Here is a 21,134-nt window from a genome sequence, read left to right on the forward strand (position 1 = left end):
TGTGCATGCGAAGTGAGACTTTCTCTCATAATTTGTGGGTTCACATCCCACTCAAGCTCACAAGAGAGCCATTTTCAGCTATGCATTGCAACATTTATTTATATGACAGAGAAAATCCACACACAAAGTCAATGATGTTCACTAGGTTCATCGAACCTTATGCCTTAACATCTCGTAGCATAACACAATACATATGATTGTAGTTAATTTTATGATATACATCAATGCATCGTACATCTCTGCATGTTATGCGTTTCATTTATGTATGGGCCTCATGGCCAATTCGTGTGGCATTCAAAATCATATACATGACAAATCATGACATTTTATAGCATTTCATGACATCATTAGGGAACATCTCATGCTTTTCTCACGAAAAACATGCATCATATGACATTTATTCATGATGTGCAAATCCTATGACAAACACGTCTATATATCTCATATGCATTTTACCTCAAATGCATTTTGGCATAAACATGCTCACATAGATATTTCATGTAGATGAATTATTTTTGTCATATGCATCTCATTTCTATTATAAATACATGGGCATATGCACTCACACACGTAGGCATTTATGCATTGCATGAGTTATTCCATCACATGGCATCTCATAATTCGTTTCTCTTTGAATGCATGACTGAAACATTGATTTACTCACATGCATATTATGTATGCACTTATGCATTAGTTCATAAATATATTTCTTCATGGCTCATATAGACCAAAATCACTTGAATACATATGCACATTATATATACACTTATGCATTAATTCATAAGCATATTTCTTCATGCCCAACATCACTTGAATACGTATTCATGACTTATGCGTTTTCATAAGCATTTTTTTTTGCTTCATCGTTTGTATAGACTAAAATAACTTGAATACATATGCATATGATATGCATTTTCATATGTATTTTTCTTCATGGTTTGCATAGACTAAAATCACTTGAATACATATGCATAGTATATATACATTTATGTGTTTTCATATAACTATTTATATAACTATTTTTTTTATTTTTTCTTTCTTTCTTGTTCACAGGTTATATGGCTGACCTGTTGGTCTACCCTAGCCAACACAGGCCTAGTCTACCCTAGCCAACACAGGCCTATTATGGGTCAGACCAGTTTGGGTGGGCTGGGTTCAGACCTAGACTAAACCGAGTCTCTCGGTTCTAGCCGGTCTGACCCAGTTAGATTCGGTTCAGGCCATTCTGGCCTGATCCCTTCCTGACCAGGTCTGGACCGTGCCCGGTTCAAACCCAGTAAGGTCTGCTTGGTACAGACCATGTCTGAACCTTGGGCACGGTTGGGGCCGGTCTGGCCAGCAAGAAGTAAGTCCCTTGCTGCAGTTTATTATTATTATTTTTAAAACAGTAACCAACATAGATCTTTACAACTATTTTTTTTTTGTTTTCTATTGAAAGTTTTATCACTAAGTCAACACTATGATTCAAGATTTAAAATGATATAACAAGAAATTTTCTAAACTATAGAAGTGCTTTAAAATGATAAGTCATGTGAATCATTTTATGGACCAAGCTTCTAACTAGGAATGGTTTAAAAAATCAATATTGATAAGACATGGTGAATCCTTTATGGATAATGTTTCTAACTACGAATGAGTTTTTGAAAAAAAATATCAAGTCATGACAAATCGTGATTGGGTCAAGTTCTAACCATGATTGTGTTTTGAAAATGATAAAATATGAGGAATCATGTATGACTAAAGTTTCTAACCATAAATGAGTTTCGAAAATGATAACTCATGTATGAATCAAGTTTCAAACCATGAATGAGTTTAAAAAATGATAATTCATGTATGAATCAAGTTTTGAACCATGAATGTGTTTCAAAAATGATAACTCGTATATTAATCAAGTTTCAAACCATAGATAAGTTTCAAAAATGATAACTCATGTATGAATCAAGTTTTGAACCATGAATAAGTTTCGAAAATTGATAAGTCAAGATACATCATTCATGAATCAAGCTTCTAACCATGGATGAACTTCAAAAGGTGAGAATTTGTCTATGGATCAAGTTTTGATTATGATTGAATCTCGAAAATGTTAAAACATAAGGTATAATGCATAACCAAAGTTTTTCAACCATAAATACATTTCGAAAATGATAACCCACACTATGTATTGTATAAACAAGGTTTCTAACCGTGATTAGGTTACAAACACACAATGCATGATGAGACACGTTACATAAAGTATTTTTAATCATGAATGTACTAGAAAAATGATATGATACATGAGTAATATAAGAACAAGGCTTTCAAAATAATAAAACAAACATGAACAACATATGATTCACATTTCTAGCATGAAACATGGGTCAAAATTATGAAGCACCATTAATATTGGTGAACATCATTTTTTTTCGACCATGGATGTACGTAAAAATGTACTTAACATAAGGGAGAATACATTGAATGAGTATTCATTGGCTTTATCTATGAAAAATCCTTGTTCATACCCACATGCATTACAAGAATGCATGTTTGTTTGGATTGGAAAGAAGAAGAGTTTTAAAAATAAAATTCAAAATACAATGGATGAAAGATTAACTTATATCTTTAGTTATAGTGGTGCTTGATCCTACCACAAACTTGTTCTTCTACCATAACTTATGTAGAATAGAGTCCTTCTAAGGTACCTCACACTACACTTGAATGAAAAGGAGAGAAAAACCCCCAAAACGTTGGAGGAGGGAGATGGAGAGTGAGAGAGATCAAGAATGCCTCTCTTCTACCTTTTGAGGGGTATTTATTAGCAAAATTTATGAGTAAGTGAGATGTGTGGTTGAGCTTACAAGAAGGGAGATGGAGGGTTCAGATGGAGTCTAACCCTCCTCTCAAAAAAGGTTCTTCTAGGTTGACCCTTGCCACTCTATAGTCATGTGTGATTTTTCACAAATTTGGTAAGCTACTTTATGCTCTTATTTCATGCCTTACCATTTTTTGTTTTTCTTAAGAAATGTAGAGATTCTTCTTTGGGATCCATGTGAGGAGCCGCCTTAGTTCTCACCCCTCACACATCTCCCACAGTAGGGTCTTTGGCAAAATCGCCACCCCTTTGTTTGCTTAGTTGGCTCCATTCCAACTAAGTCTAACCAACTAGTTTCCTTTTTAAAATAATAATATTTTATTTAAAAGTTTTTATTTTATTTGTTACTTTTAGAAACCCCAAATCATGAAATTTTCATGTTGGGTCTTCTAATTGGATTCGACTTCAATTGGATCCTGTCAAAATCCAAACTCACTTGATTTATTCAATACTTAGCATTAGGATTTATAAATCATAGTTTTGCTTAATGCATCTATGTACTAAATTTCCATCAAGTATTAATTCACTACTATAGAATTTTTTGATTTTTCCTCTGGTTGACAAATTGTTATTTTTATTATTATTATTATTTATTTTCTTCTCAGTTATTAATCAAAACAATGATTGCCACACTACTTTGGAAAAATCCAGAACTTAGATATTCATTATACTTACCAACTAAATTGAGCAGGTGAAATGATTTTTTTCTCAAATTGAGCACAAAGTGTCTGGTTTAAATGTCTGAAATTTTGTTGGGTCTTACAATTTCAATCAGCCTATTTATAGCATATACATATCCTACTTGTTTCCCTGATCGACCAGTAGGTGTTGGTGCCTCCATGATACTTTCTTCACTTGTCATCTTTATAATGAAAGATGAACAATTTTCTACACTACCAAATTTTTAAGGATAGAGGTAAACGAGACTCACATGAAATTGAATTAAAAAAAATAAAATAGGCTATTGAAAATACAAAAAATAACTTGAGAGTTATGTCATTGTTCTCTCATCATCTTTATATACTACAAGATAAACAACTAAATTCGATGATAAAGGCATACCAAATTAAATAAAAAATGAGTCTCACATGAAATTGAATTAAAAAAATAAAATACGCTATTGAATATGCAAAAATAACTTGAGAATCGTGTTATTGTTTGACAAAATAACTTATCCATATCATTATTTAACAAAATAATTGATTCAACTGTTACAAGTATCAAAACTTGTGCTTACCGAAAATCTCATCGTTAATGATGTGCATGATGCTAGAAAACTTGTTGATGATGTGCCATCACACGACGGATATCAAGGAAGAACAATGACACCTCACCAAAAAAACTTGTTGGTATTTTATATGTGAATCTCCTGTGTTGGGATTCAAGTTAGCCATGTTCGCAGATACTTTATGCAAATTTCATCATGTTCACAAAATATTCTTACAAATATCATTTTATTGAGATGTTGCAACCTTCAGACGATGTACATATCTATCTTGCAAACATTTGCATGTTCACTTATGTGAAAGGTAAAAATATCTTAAAAAAGTCAAGAATCAAAATTTTAAGCATGAAGAGGATTTTGGCAAATTATGAGGCATTTCTAAAATTGCACCATTTTAGAAAGACAATACAATCATTTTCTACAATTAAAATTTTCTAAAAGTTTGGTATGCATGTGAATTAAACTCAGCTTTGGTGGGTATTTGAAAATATACACGGTGAACTTTACAAGAGTTAAAAAAATGACGACTTATATTATATTGAATTTTCAAACCTCAAGAAAAAACATTTCTACGAAGAAAAAACTACGATCCAAGGGTTGATTCCTACTATTTTGACTATGTTGAACACATCCATAAGGTCACATTTGGACAAAACAACCTCCCTCATGAGTCCCAAGTAGAGGTTTCGTTATCCATGAGGGTAGCAAATACTATCCCAATAACAAAAACCCTCAAACCCCAGCATTTTGAGACCCATGGTTGTGTCATGAAAACATTTATACTTATGTCCCAATCAATCCCTAAGAGGCATATGCACTTCAAGAAGACCTTTCATATTATGCCGAATCATATAGTAACTTTTATACTTACGATCAACAATGAGAAAAAGAAATGAAAAATGATCGTACTGTACAAAAAAAATGATGTGTTTCTCGAAATGCCCTATAATTTTTAAAATTTGTTTGAAAATAGTCAACTTTAAAATAACATTTTTAACCTTCACGTGTAAAACTCATGAATTCACACAATATATCGCTCTGCTCATCGGTATTACAAACTCTCACTTAAAAGGTAGTCTGCATATTTTTTTTTAAACTTCACTAAGTTTGCATGATGATATTTGTGAATATTCTGTTAAACCCAAACCTTGAAACTTCAAAAATACCTGACTAAATTTGCACATATATCCTCCTAAATATGCGAACATCACTAAGTTTGCATGCTTTATTGAATAATATAAATTCATTTTGTTTTTTGTTTTTTGTTTCTAGAAAGAATCGTAACCCTTTTTTCCTTTAGAACCCTAAGCATTTTTTCTCTCCTCTTACAACAGGTTCCGTTTCTCTTTTTTGTGAACTTTCTCATCCTCATAAATATCGGTCATTTTTTCATAAAAAAATTTGCAAACTTTCTCATCCTTGCAAATTCTGGTCATTTTTGTAAAAATTTGTTTGCAAACTTACTTATACTCACAAATCTTGGTTGTTTTTTGCAAAAACTTGTTTGCAGACTTTCCTCATCCTTGCAAATCTTAGTCATTTTTCATAAATCATGTCATTGTGAATTGTTTTTGCAGACTACCTCACAAATCTTGGTCATTGTCACATAATATTTCACAAAATTCACATATATAGACCAAAGTTCGCACAACGTTATATTTAACTTAAATATGTCAAAACTTCACAAATATTGCACATGAGATTCACAAATTTACTGAAGACTTCAATTTGAACCTCCTTATACTTTTGCCAATGTCCCTACTAGCATTAATTGTGACACTTTAATATTTAATAAGATGATTCAATAGTAAAAACATTATTGTTCACATTTTAGGTTTTGTTTTTGCCTTTAAAAATCAACGGTGGAGAAGATTTTGGAATAATAAGGATGATGACATGAATAAGGTGGAGAAGCTTTTGGAGAAGATAAGAGATGTAGATGTTCAGGTGGTGAATGATGTTGATGGTCTTAAGCAAAAGGAAAATGTCTTAATTATGAAAAGTGTGTCGATGAGGTAGTTTTACGTCAATCGTTTGCTCAAGAGAAGAGATGGTCTGTGGACAAAAATAGTAATTTGACTAGCATTAAGAAGCCAAAGACCGAACCTCCGATGTGAAGCTATTTTTGATTGGAAATGAGTCCTTGAAGGAATAAGTTCATGTTCTAGGTCGACTTACAGGATTCACATGCTTAAGAGTTGGATTTCAGCCTCAATCATTTACTCGAGAGAAGAGAGGGTCTTCGAACAAAAACAAGAACCCGACTGACATTAAGAAGCCAAAGATCAAACCTTCTAATGTTGAGCTATGTACTGTGAATGTTTATAACATGTTCATTTTTTGAATGAATGTATGTATGAGTAGGTTCATTTCCGAATTACTAGAATTAATATATGTATGAACAAGTTTATTTTTTAATGAATGAAATGAATGTGTATAACCATGTTTAGTTTGAATGAATGAAATGAAATTGTATGAACAAGTTATTTTCATGCGGATCCCGCAAGTTGTGAGAGGTTTCGGTTTTAGAAAGTTCACAGATTTTGTTGTTCGAACTTCAAACTGTGTATGCGAAGTTAGTTTGCGAAGTTTCGACTAGGAAGAAAATCACAAATATTGTTATTCAAACTTTGAACTATATATGCGAATTTAGTGTAATACTTGCAAAGTTGTTACGGTTTCAGTTACTAGAAGTATGCATATTTGGTCGGTTTAACTTCACATATATTTTTATGCGAACTTCGTGAGGTATATGCATATTAAGTAGGATATTGGATAAGTTATGAGGTTTAGTTTAACAAAATGTCTGCACATTTTTATGTGAATTTCGTATTGTATATGAGAACTTAGGTATTTGTGAACTTTTGAAGTTTGGGTTTAACAGGATGTTCGCAAATATGATTATGCGAACTTCGTGATGTTTGCAACAAAACAAAAGTGCGAACCTCCTTTTAAGTGGGAGTTTGCAATACTCGACGAGTAGAGCGATATATCACACACTTCATGAGTTTCGCACATGCGAAGGGTAAAAATGTCATAACAAAGTTGGCTATTTACGATTTTGGACATCGACCAAATTTTGAAAATTGTGAGGTGTTTTAAAAAACATGTCATTTTTGCCATGTAATAGTCATTTTTTGAAAAAAAAATGCAATAACCAAACAATGATGCACAACATTGATCAGCCATAAACTTCTAGTTTGGATTATATATCACAACCCCCATGGGGTTGAGAAGAGCGAGAAAGCTTGCAAGCATGAAGAGCATGTTCAGATGATATTCGACCAAACGCAGGCCGAACTCCATCAGCAAAGATAGGAGAGCGTAAAGATAAACCACCATTTGGAGTGCATCGAGAGGGTTGTATCAGCCCTAATCAACCGCATAGACGATCTTCTTCGCACTCCCAGACACGACTCCAACCAGGGGGTGATTTTCACGCTGGTCGCATGGGACACCTGAACGAGTTTATCCTCGAGGAACCATCATAGGATTTCACACGAGGTAGGAAGCCTCGATTTGAAGCTCCCAACTTTGCATGCGAGAATGTGCATGAGTGAATATTCAAACTCAAGTACTTTTTTACCTATCATAACTTGCCAGCTGAGGCAGTCATCTGATTGGAAGGTGATTCCCTATGATGGTATGATTGGCTCGACATCATACATGAAAAGCCCTCTTGGGATGACTTTGTTGAGCGTATTATGGAAAGATTTGAGCCCACGATGTTGGTAAATCACCATATGGAGCTTAAGATTCTCAAACAACGGGGCCATATAAAGCTTAAAAATCTTTGCATACTTCTGCCCCTAGTTGATGATGAGACCTTGTTCGAGTCTTATGTTGGTGGAGTATGGGAGGATCTTCATATAGAGGTCCTAGCTGCAGTAGTGAGGACTCCTGAAGAGGCCTACAAGGTGGCCAAGCTTCATGATTAGAAGCAGAGGATGTTTCAAATAGTGCGGAAGCTTGATCGGCCAACCGATTCTCATGATTGCTCTTTGGATGGACCGTTCAGACCAGAGCTATCTAAGAGGGTCACGTCAACCCCTAAAATAGAGCAGATCATGAGTGTGCAGTGTGAAGAACGCTTTAAGAAAGGTCTATGCTTCAACTACAACGAGAAGTGGTCTAGGGGCAACACATGCAAGTGCTACCACATCTTTCAAGTAGTAGAATCAGACTCTGAAGGAGATGATCCGCCGTTCGAAGAGAGGCCTTTCTATGGGATATCCCACCTTGCACTCTCGGATGTCTCTATGCCCAACACCATGTGGATATGTGTCTTGCTAAGCACCCAGGAGGTGGTCGTGCTTATTGATATTGGGAGCACTTACAACATCCTTTGCAAGGGTACAATACAGAAAATCATGTGTGAAATTAAAGAGCGCATCGATTTTGACGTGATGGTTGAAAATGGGTCATACCTTAAATATATGGAGATATGCTCAAATGCATGTTTGCAGCTCCAATGAGCAAAGTTTGTGCTTGACCTATATCTCATACCCATCTATGGTGTGTACATTGTCCTAGGTATGCAGTGGCTACAATTGTTGGGTGAGGTAGCTTCAAACTTCTCCGCAATGAAGATATCATTTTGTAGGGACGAAAATGAGATCATACTCGCTGCCATCAGACCTTCAACGACAGAGAAGGTGCAACCAAGAAGGGCATTGAAGTTTTCTCAGGGCATCTAATATGCCTATTTGTTCACTGCCCAAGCGGTGGAGCTGAATTCTGTCGCGAATTCCATCAATGTCCCTATTGTTTGGTCGAACGTTCCAATCGCCAAAGCCTCAAATACTCATTGGGGGATGCACATGTGATACTTTTTGACCCGAGTGGTGCGACAATTCAGAGGGTTGTGGTCTCCACTTTGAGGTTAAAGTGATGCGGAGCATGGTGGTCTCTTACTACCCAAATTTTAGAAGATGGTCTGGATCTAAGCTCTAGGATCCATACACCTTTTCCTATAGACAATGAGGGTCATCCAGGCCTAGGTGGGACCTATAAAGGTTATGTGGCGGCTGAGGTGGATTCTCCATATGTTGAAAAGTCAAAGGTCACATTTGCTAATCTGGAGGAAGAGAAACCTGACATGTGTCACATCCAGAGTCAATAGGAGGAGCCCACATAAGGGGTATGAACTAGAACACCAATATGAGACGTCCCTCACTTCTAGAGGCTTCCTAGTTAATTAATCATTAATTAGCTAGTCTTAATTATTTCTTGTTTATGGATTCCTTATATGTTACTAGTGAACCCGTTTCTTATGAAAATTTGGTTCACTACATATTGAATGGTCTCTTAAGAGACTATGAAAGCTTTGTCACTTCTATTTTCATTCGTGAGTCCTTGCCCAACATTGTGAAAATTTATGAATTATTGCTAAACTAAGAGAAGAAGTTGTAAATGATTAATAAGCAACCCCCTTAAGGAGAAACACCCACCACTGCTTTCTTTTGCCAAAGAGATTGTGGGGGAGGTGGTGGACAAGGTAGAGGTAAAGGTCACTTTAAAAGAGGTGCTTGACGATTTTTTGAAAATTTTTAAAATTTTCACTGAGATAATTAAGGTGGTCAATCTCAGTCATGTTTCCCTTCGAAAGAGGGACACGTTGTTTGTTAATTTTGTGGCTATCGTAATCATATTGTTCACACATGCTATGATATTTCAAAAGCATTTGCAGTCATGACACTCAATAGTGTGCAAAATTCAGCATGGTACCTGATACTGGGGTCACACACTACGCTACTCCATAGGAACAAGGCATGAAAAAATAAATATCAAGGCTCATATGGCATTATGGTAGAGAGCGGCTATGCAATATAGGTAATCTTTTTTCAAATATAGGAATAAGACTTTTACATTGAAAGATGTTCTACATGTTGCCGCTATTAAGAAGAATATCTTGTCGGTAGCTAAGTTTACAAAAGATAATCATTGTTTATTTTAATTTGATGCGAATAGATTTTGTGTGAAGGATCTGTGGAACATGACTACTCTCCTAAGTAAGGAAGGACTTTACTCTTGGTCTTTTTGGCAGTGTGGAAAAGAAAATCAGACCCTTAAAGTTGGGTTTGCTAAAGTTAGTAATAATAAGTTTAGATTTTCTAATGAAGTTTGACATTGTCAGTTGGGACATCCTGGCCTCAAGGTTTTAGAAAAAACTAGAGGAAAGTAAATCTATCTTGTCCGTGAATAATGATTATGCATTATGTTCATCATGCGTTGTTAGCAAAACTCATAAATTGTCGTTTGCTAAATCAGAGTCATTCACTCAAGCTCCCTTAGAGTTGGTTCATGCAGATCTTTAGGGTCTAGCGCCAACACCGTCTCATGAAGGGTATATATTTTATTTGTTGCTTGTTGATCACAAAATCTGATATTTTTTCATGTTTTATAAATTTCAAAAATATTGTTGAAAAGCAAATTGAAAATCAAATTAAGATATTCCATAGTGATGGTGGTGAAAAGTTTGTTAGCAAAGAGTTTACATGGTTTCTTAACGAATGTGACATCAAACACAATGATTATCTTGTCCTCATATCCTTGAACAAAATGGTGTAGTAGAGAGAAAACATAAAATGTAGCTGAAACATGGTTGACACTATTATTTCATGCATCATTGGACTAAAAGTTTTGGGTAGATGCCTTCAGAACCGTCATATATAATCAGTTGCCTATGTTAAACCTTGGTCAAAATCTCCATATGAGCTCCTGCTCAAACATATAACCAGTTATGAACACTTAAAAAATTTGGCTGCACGTGTTAACCCTATTTGGTACCTTTCACCAAGTCCAAACTTACCCAAAATATAAGCCTTATGTTTTTATTGGGTATGAATCTAATTACAAGGGATACATATGCTATGACCCAATTACCAAGAAAGCCTTTATCTCAAGGCATATCATTTTTTATGAAAGATTTTTTTTGTTGGAAAGAAAGAACCTGTGACATTCTAAGAAGTGTCAAATTGGATCTATAGTCAGAAACTTAGTTTACCTAAGAGTCCTAACATGTATGACACTACTGAGAATAATTACCTTAGAGACCCAATTTACCTACCTAATCCTGTCCTCCTACCTCTTCTTGGGGTCTCCCATGAAGTCGTCACCCTCTCCAACACCTGATCTGGCCCATCAGTCTCTCCCTGAACCTGAATGAATATAAAGTCCCAACTCCTACACAATCTAGTCTGTCAATCAAGTCCAACGAGGTTGATGTGCTACTTAGATCTTCATCCTCAAGATTGAACCTTGTTGTTCATCTTGTTAATCAAATACCCACCAAAACCCATCATATGGTTACAAGGTCTCAAGATGGAACATTAAAACCAAGGTTTTTTTTTGGTACCAAATATCCCATTGCTCTTTTGAGTGACGTGAGTAAAAAAGAACAAGAACCACATTCCTTTATTTGAGCTATCACTGAGCCTAAATGGCGCCAAGCCTTGGAAGAAGAAGTCAAAGCTATTTATCAGAATCATACCTGGACCCTTGTTCCTCCAAATAAAGCCACCAATCTTGTTGGGTGTAAGTGGAATTATAAGATTAAGAAGCATGTTGATGGAACCCTAGCCAGGTATAAGGCATGCCTAGTCGCCAAGTGGTATAACCAGCACGAAGAAATTGACTATTTTGAAACGTTTAGTCCTGTTGTAAACCCATATTAGTTAGGATGGTGCTATCATTTGCAGTTAATTAGGATGATGCTATCAATTGTAGTCAGTTTGGGTTGGATGATGCTTCAATTAGATGTAAATAATGCATTTCTTCATGGTATTCTGAAAGAAGTTTACATGAGTCAGCCACCAAGTGGTATTCTGAAAGAAGTTTACATGAGTCAACCACCAAGTTTTGAAACCTAATTTTGTGTGTATGCTCAATCGAGTCTTCTATGAGTTAAAACAACCTTTTCGGACGTGGTTTGAAAGACTTCGTATATATTTAGAGAAATTAGGATTTGATGAATCCAAGGTTGATTCATCACAAGGGTTGCCATATGTTTGTCTTGATATATGTTGATGACATTATTATTAAGAAAATTCGCTTGATAATGTTAAATGAATTATTCATGACTTTGCTCATGAATTTTTCAATAAAGACCTAGGTCCTCTTTATTATTTTCTTGGAATTGAAGTAATTCATTACTCCTTAAGAATTGTGGTGCAAAAAAAAAATATTTTAGATCTCTTTCTTAAAACATGCATGATAGATTGCAAGCCTGTAATTACTTTAGCTGCACCTAATGTTGTCTTGTCTAGACATGGGGGAGCACTATTAAAAGATGCCACTCAATATCGGAGTATTTTTGGCGCACTACAATATATGACATTTACTAGGCCTGATATATCATATTATGTCAACAAAGCCTGTCAGTTCATGCATGAACTGAATCAGGATCATTGGGTCTACGTCAAAAGAATTATGAGACACCACAAGAGAACTTTGAATTTGGGTCTTTAAATCAAGAAGTCTTGTTCTCTTTGCTTGTCTGCCTACTTTGATGTGTACTTGGGTAGGATACCCAGACGATTACAAGTCTATAAGTGGGTACTTGACCTTTATATGACCAAATTTGTTGTCATAGAACTCAACCAAATAACATATTTTAACCAGGTCCAACACAGAAGCATAATACAAAGCAATTGCAAAAGTCATCTATGAGCTTTCTTGGCTCAAACAATTACTGTCAGAATTGGATATCGTTCTAGGTGAAGTCCATATCATATGGTGCAACAACTTAGGAGCTAGATATTTAACGGCCAATCCTATGTTTCATGCTCACACCAAGCATATTGAGATTAACTACCACTTTATTCGAGAAAATGTTTCTAAAGGTAAAATTGAAGTTCCTCAATTCATCCCCATCTCAAAATCAAGTTGTAGATATTCTTACAAAGCCTCTGCCAAGTCCTAAATTCAGTCGCTTATGAGCTCAACCTTACGGAGGTTGGCTTGAGGGGGTGCACTGAGATGACTGTCCAAGGTGTCCAAGGTTCTGCACCAATCCAAGAAGGATCCAAAAAGCCCAAGAAGTTTTCTAGTGTGGCTTCTCCTCTTTCCTCTTGAAATGGCTCCTAATGTCAAGAACTCCTCTTCATAAAAGGACTTCTATTGATTGTAAATATAATGTAGGATTGAAAATTGTAGTTATACATAATCTTGAATGTACTCTTGGTGCCTATATAAGTGAAACAGTTTCCCCTCCTCTCTACATAAAATAGCGGGTGAGGGTTCATTGTGAACATAGTTCATGTTAGACTAAACCGCGCTAAATCGTGTGCCTTTGTGTGTGATCTAGACAAGTTCATATGGTTTACAGATTCAATATGTTTGATGCCTACACGTCCTTCCAAATATAACTTAATATATAACCAGACATAATTTATATTGAAGACATCAAAATATGGCACAGTCCATAGTCACATAACATGGTTTTGGGCTTCCTCAGCTAAGGGTAATCTCATGATGTTTTAAACAAATTTGTTCTTTCACAGGAAAAAATCTTGAGAAAATATCGGTATATTTATATGTTAAAAATATATAAAAAAAATAGAACAAAAATATAAAAATAAAATAGACTAGGGAGCTCTACATCTGTGCTGAATTTCGAGTACCATCCAACTTAACGCCTTTCAAGAATCCAAAAATTTCAGTGTTCCCAATTCAGCAGAAAATCCGAAAGATCAAGATATTTTTATAAGGTTTGTGTGGCCCGAAGGTACGAAAGATACTTTGCATGTTTGATGGCGCGTCTCTAACGTTGCATGGGACAAAAAATCATAAAAAGATTTTCATTTTTAACAGTCTTATTTTCGTTCCATCGCCCAGTTACGAAAAGAACAACAAGAACGGGAGGAACAAATTAAAAAAAAAAAAATGCATTGTGTTTTCGAGTGCTGCGAACAGAAGAAATTTGAACAAAAAGATGTATGTATCCTTGTGTTTTCGATGAATGACGAGATTTTTCTTTAGATCGACTCAGATGGATGGTGGATCGTTGGCACTCGTGCGAAAGCGAGGGTTATTTGTGTCATTTTGGTAAATGTTTTGGGGGGTGTATTCCGTGCTCGTGATCTTTCATAGGAACGAAGTAATCCGACTCATCAAACAATAAACATTTTAAACACAACATTCGAATACAGTTCAAGCAAACGTAAACAAGCGTTAGATTTGGTACAGCTGTTACTAAACTAACAAAACCTCTGCTGGTATGGAAGGAGCACGTGACCTTGTTGTTTGGACTTTGCAAGTTCGAATCCCAATGGTACGGTTGAGTAACTGCTAGGGGTAACCCCAATTTTTTTTTTTTCGTAAAAAAAAATAGAAAAAAAAATGTTTGAACAGATTTAGAAGGGGGTGCATCATCCCCAGATGACACCTCTCTCAGGCAGGTTGAACGTTTGCCTGGTCCCACCAGTCATGTTGTTGACCAAGACGTTGTTATCTGGGTGAGGTGGGTACTCCGGAAAAGGCCCTTGGCACGTACGGTATCCTCATCTGCCCCTTTGCTAATTTATATAATATACAAACATTTCCCCCCACACCCCACCCCACCCCCAACTTGACTGGGCATTGAATGTTCGTAGTTCGTACACTACAAAACTGTCCCTCCTCACAAGAGTCTTCACCCAGAAAACACCCCGAACCCCTCGTTAGGAAACTGCCCATGTCCCTGCTCCAGAATTATACAGACATGCCACCCACTTCTTTCTGTCCATCTCAAGTCTTAGACATGCCCTACTAACTTCATGTCATGTCTCCTTTTTACTGTATGCACCGGATGATTAATAACATGATGGCAGGTTTAATCAGCATCAATATGTCATGCAAATTTCCCATTTCGAGAAGGTGAAAAAATCAAACTATATAATTTAATGTCTGCACACCTTATTGGTGATGGCGGTATTTTCTTAATTTCAGATAGATCTTTATCTCTGAAAACAAAACTAACATTTGGATCATGTTTAGCATGTTTTACTTACAATTTTCATGTGTTAGAGTTGATTCCAGTTTTCAGACATTCCTTTTAACTATCTGGAAAATTGAATCTTATGGAATATTGAATATAACTAAATCTACTAACATATTAAATAGACCACATCCCTGCAGTTAGATCTAGAATTTGGGGGGAGTGTGTGTGTCAAGTGGTGATAATCACTTTACTATTCCAGTTAAGATCATAAAAATTTCGTGGAATATAAAAACTTGTAATGTGTGTGTCAAATCCTCCCGGGAATTTTATTGTACAGGGCCCTAGGGAGGGTGCAAGTCCATAGTAAATCTCAATTTAAGAAGAAAAACTGTGGCGTTTGATGATGAGGGCACAATTGTTAATTCGTTAACAGGGGAGGAGCAGGTTGGTCCGATGGAGAGAGAGGTACTATTTCAGTTGCAAGTACAGCTGCGGTGTCAAAACGCGACCTCTCCCCCATACGTCAATCCCCTCGACCATTCCAAATCTATCCTCGTCTTCTTCTTCCTCCTTCCTTCCCCCAATGAAGAAACTCCACAGCACCATGACCGCATCTTCGGATCAATCTGCTTCCGTTTGCATCCTGAACGTCCTCAGCGAAGAGATCCTCCTCACCATCCTCGACAAGCTCACCGACCCCTTCGACAAAAAGTCATGGTCTCTCGTGTGCCGATACTTCCACTCTCTCGAGTCCCACCACCGCAAACGCCTCAAGCCGATGTGCCCCGAGCTCCTCCCTTCCGTCCTCACCAGGTACAGAAATGCCCGGCACCTGGATTTCTCTCTCTGCCCCAGAGTCGCCGACGATTCCCTTCAAGTTCTATCCAGACTCTGCGGTTCCACGCTGGCCTCCATCGACCTCTCGCAGTCCAAGTTCTTTACCCACGTTGGTATCTCTCATTTGACCCTCAATTGCGCTTCCCTGGTCGAAATCGACGTTTCCAACGGTACCCATTTGACAGACTTGGCCGCGAAGGGCATCTCCAAGGCGAAGAATTTGCAGAGGCTGAGGATGGGGAGGTGCAAGCAGATCTCGGATTTGGGCATCGGATGCATCGCGGTCGGCTGCCGAAAGCTTCGATTGCTCAGTCTGAAATGGTGTTTGGGAATAGGCGATTTGGGAGTTGGATTGGTTGCCGTCAAGTGTAGGGAGCTCCGGAGTTTGGATCTGTCGTATATGCAGGTAAGGAGATTGTGAAGCTTGAGCGTTTTCTTTTTCTTTTCGATTAGATCGAACAATGCCGATGCTGTTGGAGATGGGAATTTGATCCAAGTTGGTGAAATCTTTTTAGATCTCAACTGCCATGTGATCTGTCTTAAATATGTTGGAGTAATTTTTGCATTTATGAGTTTGAATGACTTTAGGGATTGGGGTTTTGTTATCTTTCTGTTTATTTTGATTTTCCATACTTTCTGAAAATGATACATTTTGGAATGAAGTGCTCCGCCGTTTCATCAAGACAATAAGCATTTACTTGGCTTTGCGTTTTTTCTGTTGGTCTATTTTGGTGACTTTTGTCATTCATGGTTGAGACTCTTGACTAGCTACCGCTCTCTGTTTCTTACAGCGACTAATATTGGACATAACTTTTCTCCATTTACAGTCGTCTCTAGTTATCATGTTCAGTTTACTTGCATGCTACCCATAGTCTGCTACTGGTTGATATATATATATATATATATATAAAATGAAAACCTCCCCAATGGAAAACCCTCCCAAACCTCCCCAATGAACGTTTTATTGGATTTTTATTGTTTTTTTTCAAAATTTCCACCGTACATATGTGATCTATATGCTTGTTTTTATAGGAATCAGTTCTTGGAGCATTTGATTCCGATGCATGGATAGGTTTTTATAAGTTTCAAACTATCCATGTATGTTTCAGACACTTTAAATATCCATTCTTTCATCAGTCTCAGTCTCATATAGTGCAACTCATTTAAATCAGTAAGCTGTTTTTCACTGTTTGACAGATCACAAAAGCTTGCATTGCGTCTCTAATCCAACTTGAATATCTTGAAGATTTGGCCCTAGTGGGGTGTTTTGGGATAGATGATGGACTTATGAAGCTCAAGAAGGGATGCAAGTCACTTAAGGTACTTTTGTTGATCGTGTTGGATGGACTGATTGTTAGTATTTTGTTCATATCTTTTTCTTTCTTTCTTCTATCACTGGTAGGGGTTGGACTTGCGAGTAATCTTGTAGAAAAATGATTTTTAAGTACCTAAAACGTAATAATTTTTTTGTTTGGTAGAAAATTAGTCAAATAAGATGATAATGTGCACTCAATAATACTAACTTACCAAAAGAAATATTAGCTAATTTTACTAAATTAATGATAATAATGTTTTATTACAATCGTATACCATATATACTTGATAGTTCATTATTTGAACTGCAAAATTATTGTTCTTTGGTAGAAAATTGATTGCAATAATATGTTCTGTATATTAAGTAAATTAGCTTGGGGATATTCACACATATATATGTGTGTTTTTCTTGGTCTGTTCTGTGACCATATATACTTTTTGCTTTGCTAGTCATTCCCTCAGCATCACAGATCTAGGCAGCAAGGATGAAAGGTTGCTATGCCTAAGTCATAAAGCTTTCTGTGAATTCATTTCCTGTAAAATGACAGATGATTCCAACCTCTGTGACAAATATCGCCAGATTTTCATAAATCTAGCGATAATATCGCGGGAAATTGCCTGAAAGTTTAAAACTGCAATTTGTCACGAGATTTTCAAACCGTGACAGATATCATGATATTTACATTTTTAGCAGGTATTTATCGTGAAAAAACCTGAGATTTTTATTTTTAAATGTGTTTTATTTATATTTTCTTATAAAATTTATTTTTTTATATTTTTTAATATATTTTTTATTGCTGAGGTTTTGCCAAAAAATGCAAGATTTATGACAAATTTCAAAATCTCCCGAGATTTTGACTGCCGATATTTTGCTGTTTTTAACTTTTGTCACTATGATTCCAGCCAGGCAAGAGAAGGTTAATTTTAACACTATCAAATTTTTATATAGGTATCTGTTGGTTTGACAAATTCATTATTGTATTTGCACAAAACATTATTTCATATAATAAGTTCTCACAAAAATGTTGGATCTTTTATTATTATTTTTTAATTTATGAAAGTGAAAATATTCTTAGTGCCATTGTCTTCTGTCTTGTTTGTAATGCTTGTACATGATTTACTTAACTTCTTTATTGATATAATATTTCTCTCTATTTATTTTATGCATACGTGTCATCTGTGCTAGTGACATATCCTATCACATTATTCTGAAATGCACCAGATTTAACTAACTTGAGACTCTTGAGAGTAAAAAATATTTTGAAAAAATTAGGCTATACTACATATCTATGCCATGCTGTCATAAGGTTCTCTCTATGCATTTTTCAGGTGTGTGCAACTTTTTCTTTTAATAACTTTTATCAGTGCAATCTGACCAACTCAATTCTACTTTAGATGCTCTTATTGCAAATATCAATTATATGTTTGTCTAGTTTTCAAGGTGGATGTGAGCACAGCTCACAATATCTAGTAATTTAGAAGTTCGTTTAATATGATGCCCTTTCTCCTATTTTCTGATGGCACCTTTCATTGATTTTTAAAGTAAAGCATAACTTCAGTGAGTCCAAAAATAAATATGGTTGATGTCCATTACAATGTTCTATTTGGAGTTATAGAAAATATTGAACTAGTCTTATACTTCACAGATAAATCTTAAACGATGTAGGGTCAATGTCAGCTAAATATTCTCAAGTCTTGCTAAGTTTATCCTTATTTAGATACTATCCCTAAGTTGAACCTTAATTTGACTTATTGCCTCCTGCACTTAACACAGGTACTTGATATGTCTAACTGTCAAAATATAAGCCATGCTGGCATATCTTCCCTGACTAATGGTGCGACCTCACTGCAGCAACTAACTTTGGCATACGGTGCTTATGTAAGTACGAGCTTCTCGGTTTGCATTTTAATTAAAGGGAAAAAAACGAGAGTATAAATTATTTACCATTTACCTTTTGGTTTTTGCAGGTTTCAGAATCTCTTGCTTGTAGCTTAAGAAACCTCCCCAATCTGCAATGCATCAAATTAGATGGCTGTCAGGTATCATGCTCTGGACTAAAGGCAATTGGGGAATGGTGCACATCTCTTAGAGAGCTCAGCCTGTGCAAGTGTAAGGGGGTTGCAGACGATGCTCTCTGTTCCCTTCTGACAAGACGCAAGGAGCTGAGGAAACTTGATATCACTTGCTGCCGAAAAATAACTTATCTTTCTATTTCAGCCATTGCCAAATGCAAGCAACTTTCTTCCCTTAGGATGGAATCTTGTAGTTTAGTCTCAAGGGAATCCTTCAGATTACTTGGGGAACATTTGCATGTCTTGGAAGAGATCGACTTTACTGACAATGAGATTGATGATGAAGGTTTCACAACTATCTTGACTTTCATAACCTGCCTATACAAGGCAATATCATAGATCTGACCTTTTCTTTAAAATAACCATAGACCTGACTCTTGTTTTGATTTTCCAGGTTTGAAGTCTTTCACGAAATGTTCAGAACTTTCAAGTTTAAAAATTGGAATTTGCTCTAACATAACAAATGATGGACTTATACATATTTTAAACTACTGTCCAAAACTCAGAGAGCTGGATTTGTATAGGTTGGTTTCAGTTTTACCTTGCTCAGTGAGGTTGGTGTTGTTTTCCATTGCTTCAATATTTTTTTTTTCTTTTTTCGTATCCAGGACTGTGGGAATAGATGATACTGGAATTGGAGCTATTGCTTTCAGTTGCCCGATGTTGCAGATGATCAATATGTCATATTGCACAAAGATAACAGACGATTCTCTAAGATCTCTATCAAAATGTCCGCGGTTGACTGTACTAGAAATTCGAGGGTGTCCTTGCATATCATCGGTTGGTCTTGCTGCCATTGCTGTGGGTTGTAGACTTATATCCAAACTGGATATTAAGAAATGCTACAAAGTTGATGATAAAGGAATTCTTCAACTAACTCGCTTTTCTCAAAATCTGAAACAGGCAAGCATGCTCTCCCTCCATAGGACCTCAAACAATGAGGTGATGAAGTACTTTCTAACATGTATTTACTGCTTTTCTCTTGCAGATAAATTTATCATATTGTTCCATCAGTGATGTTGGATTGCTAGCATTGGCAAGCAAGGGGTGCTTGCAGAACATAACCATGTTGCATTTGAGAGGTGTATCCATACAAGGCTTCGAAGTTTCCCTTTTGGCATGCGGGTGTCTGAGAAAAGTTAAGCTTAATGCATACTTTAAATCTTTACTATCTCCGCCACTTATCCAGCATATGGAGGCCCGTGGCTGCACATTCCAATGGAGAGACAAGCCATTCTTCTTGTGAAAACTGCTGAAATATATGAATATTATCTGTTTGATTCATGTTTGCTTTACTCCAAATCAGCTCTGTGGTCAAGCTGCACAGCCATTGAATTGTGCTGAGAATCTGCATAATTTTAGACTTGTACACGGTTCTCAGCGATGAAACTGACTCGAATTTGTATTCTTAGATCGGGGTTGAATTCTGTGCACTTTTTTTAGTATAGACTGAGGTTGAACCTGTGCACCTTTGACGTGTAGACCTTTGACCTGGGTCTCTGGCGAATATAAGGCTGTTTGATCAAAGATTGGCTTGATTGTAACTTTTTTTTCCTTCTTTGTTACTGTTTTCTACGGCCAGTTTTCTTTTCTCGGGTATGGTATGATTTATAAATATCGATGATATTTGTGACATGTATACTAATTTATCTTTATTTTTTTAGTTCATTACTTGTTTGAATGAAGTTGAACATTTTTTGGTTGTCGTATACTAAGACCATCCAAATATTTGACAGCATCAAGTGGCACCACAAACAAGCTATTATTGATGATCGGTGCTTCTGCCATGAGAATCTGTCAACTTTTTTTTTTTTTTTTTTAAAGCATCGGGCGTTCCCGTCATGTAGACTTATAGGGGGACCCGAAAATGAAGTTTGTGAACGTATAGATGGTCTCCTCTCTCTCTCTCTCTCTAT

At 36.2% G+C, this 21,134-nt stretch overlaps 1 protein-coding gene across 1 annotated transcript; it reads left to right on the forward strand.

Annotated features, from left to right (window-relative positions):
* Positions 1 to 15,531: 15,531 nt before the first annotated feature.
* On the forward strand, positions 15,532 to 20,762 carry LOC149826705 (RNI-like superfamily protein). Its single transcript, XM_090020115.1, has 7 exons — positions 15,532 to 16,237; positions 17,029 to 17,151; positions 18,920 to 19,024; positions 19,114 to 19,504; positions 19,613 to 19,742; positions 19,827 to 20,121; positions 20,207 to 20,762. Exons 1-7 carry the CDS (start codon positions 15,578 to 15,580, stop codon positions 20,462 to 20,464), a joined length of 1,962 nt encoding a protein of 653 aa, XP_089876241.1. The 5' UTR covers positions 15,532 to 15,577; the 3' UTR covers positions 20,465 to 20,762.
* Positions 20,763 to 21,134: the final 372 nt, after the last annotated feature.

This window comes from Nuphar pumila, chromosome 10, assembly GCF_984573655.1.
Source record: "Nuphar pumila chromosome 10, dmNupPumi1.hap1.1, whole genome shotgun sequence".
Lineage (NCBI taxonomy): Eukaryota > Viridiplantae > Streptophyta > Magnoliopsida > Nymphaeales > Nymphaeaceae > Nuphar > Nuphar pumila.